Source organism: Nicotiana attenuata, unplaced genomic scaffold (genome assembly GCF_001879085.1).
Source record: "Nicotiana attenuata strain UT unplaced genomic scaffold, NIATTr2, whole genome shotgun sequence".
Taxonomy (NCBI): domain Eukaryota; kingdom Viridiplantae; phylum Streptophyta; class Magnoliopsida; order Solanales; family Solanaceae; genus Nicotiana; species Nicotiana attenuata.
Genome location: NW_017671428.1, coordinates 66,268 through 71,223, shown reverse-complemented (window position 1 = coordinate 71,223; position 4,956 = coordinate 66,268). Strand labels below are relative to the sequence as shown.

General features: G+C 42.8%; 1 protein-coding gene across 1 annotated transcript; it reads right to left on the bottom strand.

Moving 5' to 3' along the window:
- Window positions 1–1,510: 1,510 nt before the first annotated feature.
- Window positions 1,511–2,379, bottom strand: LOC109208236. The gene is made up of 3 exons (XM_019371306.1): window positions 2,301–2,379; window positions 1,828–2,193; window positions 1,511–1,773 (listed from the first exon to the last, which is right to left on the bottom strand). The coding sequence occupies exons 1-3, from the start codon at window positions 2,377–2,379 to the stop codon at window positions 1,511–1,513; spliced, it is 708 nt and encodes a 235-aa protein (XP_019226851.1).
- Window positions 2,380–4,956: the final 2,577 nt, after the last annotated feature.

The window sequence follows — 4,956 nt, the reverse complement described above, 5'->3', positions numbered from 1 at the left end:
AGCGCTGAGAACCCTCGGGATAGAACCTCGAGATGAGGCTCGAGCCTCCTGGATACATGCTTATGAAGTGTCATAATGGCCATAAAATCAGACTCTCTGATTTTCACCATATACACATAGTTAACTCATGCCACTTATGTGCTCACAACATGATAAAAGACAGAAGTAAAAGAGCAGCAGCATAGATAGCAAAAGGGAAACCACTTTCATTAACCAGAATTGGACTATTACAGTCGGGAGCAGAGTCATTGTTTTTCATCCACAGTCTAGAACAAACAAAAACATATACCAGAAATAACAAAACATCACCAACAACAACTTAAAAAGACAGACGCTGGAAACTGGACACTGAGGGAACATTCTTTAAGGGACAATGCAGGAAGGGGGCTTGGAAGAGGAAGCAAGAGTTTGCAGGACAAGATCCATGCGAGCATTCACGGACAGTTGCTCATTGAGCAATCTTTCTTTCAGGTCCTCCACTTGTTTCCTTAGATCAACATTCTCCTTTGATAGGCGTGCAACCTCTGCGCTGTGAGAACCACTGGAACCAGGTACCTTTTGCAACTGACTAAGCTGATTCTCAAGAATCAGGTACCTTTTGCGTTCCTAGACTTCATCTTCCGGATCTCCTCTGTGGCACTACTCTAAGCATTTATCAGTTGAGAGATTGTCGAAGTGCTTCCAACTCCTCCGACATTGTCAATACACTCACACTTCTCCAAAGTAGTTTATGAAAAAGATTGTTTTTTGGTGCCAACCATGGCCTGACCTAGAGGTACTTTGAAAAACTCAAAGACCTTTGTGAGAAGGAACCATATAAGGTAGTCCAGGATTCTCGTCTTCTCTACCTTCTCATATTGTGAATCATTATGGCAGGCAAATTGATGAAGGAGAAATTGTCCAAAGTCTCCATAAGGAATATGTCAGCTTTGGATGCAACAGATCTTCTTTCAGCGCGGCGAAGCAATACTTTGTTAACCATCTCAAAGAGCAGCACATAAACTAGAAGGAGTTCCTTCTTATGCACATGTTCCCCATGTTGTACTACCTTGTCCTTGACAATGGCATTTCTGAAGTTTGGTGTGCAAGCACCCTGAGCAGATGACACTCCTTCGGTAGGAACACCCAGAATTGACCCTAATAAGGCAGAGTCCATCACTTTGTCCACCCAATTTACCATTACACAGATTTGATCACCATCTACTGTGAAGAGGCTGGTGTAGAAACTCTGCACCTCGTTCTCGTACACTATAGGAGCCTCTCTTGTAAACAAATTGGTCCACTGTTGAGCACCACAAGTATCCACTAATTGTCTCATCCCAGCACTCTCTAGAATGTCAGAGGCAAATGTGCGGCCCCACAACACTTTCTGATTCCCCATCTTCCTTTTCTCAGACCTCAGAGTTTCACTCTCTTTTCCTTTCTTGATAGAACCAGGTTCCTTATCATCATCATCATCATCCCTCTTTCTTTTCACTGGCTTGCCAACAGATTTTTCCTTCTCCAGTGACTAGCTCTGTCTATGTTCACCAGATTTCTCCACTTTTTCCTCATCAGACTTGTCACCACGCTCCTTCACTGTCTTGTCACCATAACTTTTTGCCAACTTTTTACTAGAACCAGCAACAACACTCTTGGAAGAACTCTCAGCACCCTTAGAGGTGTGATTTTTGGATTGAGAGAGAGAGTGCTTCTTCCTGGAAGACTTACGGGACAGGGAACTAGGTTCCTCTTTGGTTTCCTCATCCACATCCACTTCAGGAACATCCTCTCCTTATACACCTTTTCCATCTTTGACCAAGCTTCTCCTTCTTCTAATCCTTTTACTCTTGTTGAGGGAAAACTCTAGAGCCTCCTTTTGCTGCAACCGTGTAGTAGGTCGCTTAGGAGGTGGCTCTGAAGTTACCACTGGCTTAGTCCTAGCCCTGATAAAGCTAGCATACACCAAATCATTTGCGTCTTCTTCACTGTCAGGATTTGTCTCAGGCACCACCATATTCAAAGGCTCAGCATTGAAGCGGGGAGAGGGAGTAGGATCAATGCTGACCTGGGAAGATGACTCTTGACTTGGCTTCTCCATGGAGGGATGAGGTTCATTATTTGGGGCCCTAGTAGCATCATCTTGTGCCGGCTGCTCAAGTGGCACAATTGCTCCCTCTTCTTCTATTTCTTCCCCCTGAGGCTCAGACCCTCCTGCACATTCCTCTATAATGACCCCTTCTGACGCAATGGAATCATATTCTCTATTTCTTTATTTTCTTGTGGTTCCATGGCGATTTCAACAGATGAAGGAGTGATGCCTTCAGAGTCATCACTTGTCCAGGACATCTCATTCTCTTCATGACTAGTCACCCGTTCTTCACTCAAGTGCTCAGCCATGGATAGAGAGAAGGTTCCTGAACAAGGTTCCCTTATTCACCCTGTTGACTCTGTTTGACTGGTGATACTAGAGGAGGACAGACATCTTCAGACTTGCTTAGAAGAGGAGTGGACTCGGAGAGGGTAAGAAGGGGAGTGAAGTGTGAAGGAGACTTTTCTTTAGGGTTTGGAGAGAGGTTCACCGCTGAACTTCTCACTGGGGAGGACTCAATCGCAGTATTATCAGGCATACTAACAATTGCTTGATTTTCAGAAATGATGAGATTATTCTCGAGGGACTGTGGATTTGAGAAGAGAGAAGACAAACCGGGAATTTTGAGTTTGGAAGAGAAAGGGTTGTGATGTTGATTTAATTATGATGAGGGACCCATTCTGAAACGGCAGCACCCTTTTGCTTGGGAGATGTAATGTTTATAGAAAGGACTGACGTTTGGGTTGTGACATATTGGATTAAGAGACATGACTTTAATGAGACTGTCACACTGATGATGATGTGGTATTGTTTTTTGTTCATTTTAAATTGTGTATGAAAGAACAAAGAAATCACTAACCTACGTTAGAGAACTAGGTTCCCTGATAGGTCTAGCAAGTGAGTTTTATCCCCTTATTCATCATGCACTGCAGAATCTGCTTCTGTAGTCATCATGCATGTCTACCTGTAATGGTATAGAGGTGAGTTAGACTTAGCTAGAAAACACTTTAGCTAGCTTTTACCTGACTATGACTTTCATATCCAATAATGAGGAACCAGGTTCTCAGTTGTGTTTCACCATTCCCCAGTGCAAGGCAATTTTTCTCAGAGTGCTTTCTTCCCAGGGCTTTTGGTGAAGATGTCTGCAACTTGATCTTCAACAATCACTGTATTTGGCCCTCTTGAGTTGGACTCAAGTTCTTCCAATTTGTTGCTTGGTCCATAGTACTTGACCACAATAGGATACTGATTGTGCATATTCTGCTTCAGCTGTTGAGAGTGTCATTGAATTCTACTTCCTTGAACCTTATGAGACAAGAGAGGAACTCAGAGACTGTCCCAATTCAGGCAAGCTTTTCCTATCCATTTACTTGGAGGACAGTAGAGAACCAAGTTCTTTGTTCTACTAGGATACCTCAAGATACTTACACCATCCTTCAGATGAGAATACCTTGGATTTGACTGAGACCTTGCACAGAACTCAACTATGACCACGATGCTTGCAGTGAGATATAGGAGTGATTCAGTGATGTGTCTATGGAAAAGCCCTCTTTCCAACAGCTTGTTTTTCAGCTTCTATTGTTGTAGACGCGGGACCTGGTTCCTAGTTGGAATGAATGGGCGTTCCCTACCTTGATTAGTATTTTTGTTCTCTTTTAAGACGAGTATGTCTGGAGGATTCCTCCATCTCTTCTACCATCAGATTTTCAAGGCTGACCCTTCCCATTGTTGAGAGTGTAATGGTTATACCCAGATATCCTCAATTGAATCAGCAGCTTTGGTCAAGATGTTTGCAAACCCTTCATCAATTAATATTGATCGTGCCTAAATTTCCAAGAGTCCTTTTCTTCTTTTCAACAACTCCATCTGAGGTGGTGTTCTTTTGAGCTAAGTTGTTGAGTAGTTCTTCTTTCAACATAGCATTCATCCACTTATGGCATTCAAACCTGTTCCATGATTTTGTCTGATGCAAGCCATGTTTGTTTCTATTGGTACCTGGATCTTCTTAACAAAGACCACAGTTTCTTGAAAGATCTCATCCTTGGTTCTGAAGTGCTGTCTACCCCTTTTTTGGGCTTGAGAGAAGATCTGATATGCTTTTCTTTTACAGAGTCATTGCACACTTCATGTTACTTGTTACTCATCTTGATCAGATCACAAACTAGGTTCTTCAGATTTAGTTTTTTAGAGATAGACGACATGCAATGCTCCAGACTTTTGTCCCATGATTCGGTATTATTTTCAATAGCTTCCAACCAACTATGTCACCACTGTGCAGAAGCTCAATCATAGCAACATACGTGCTCTAGTGTCTTTTGGCTACAGCAACACCTCACCAGTCATAGGATTTGAGATTGTGAATATCCTGGACAACACCTTATTTCCCTTAACACAAATTTTCCAACTCCTAGAGCGTGCCCCTTTTTTAACCATTTTCAAAAGGGTACACTCTGTCCTTTGAGCAGCCACTGTTCATATGTCATTATTGGCTGTTTTCCTTCACTGCTCCCTGCACACAGAAATCAAGAATTAGATTTAGGAACCCAAACAAGTTTGGGTCCCTTGTTAAGAGAAAAAGGACGAATAAGTGCTCTCTTAGTCCAAGCAGGCAGAATGCATTTCCTATTTGATGGTTTCCTATTTGACGGACCAGGTCCTCTTGCAGTAGTTTCTCTCTCAGCAAAGACTTTATTTCTCTAATAAGACTGAACCCTGGCCATGCGATTTTCCTTGAGGTGCCCATTGTTGCCACAGTGGGTACATAGCCAATTGTCGGGTACAGTAACATACTTGTTATGAGGATTGTAGGGAATCTTTTCCCTTTGAAACCCAATCCCCTACCTGTTTCCCCCAGAGTTGGTGTACATGGCAGTGATAGCATCCGA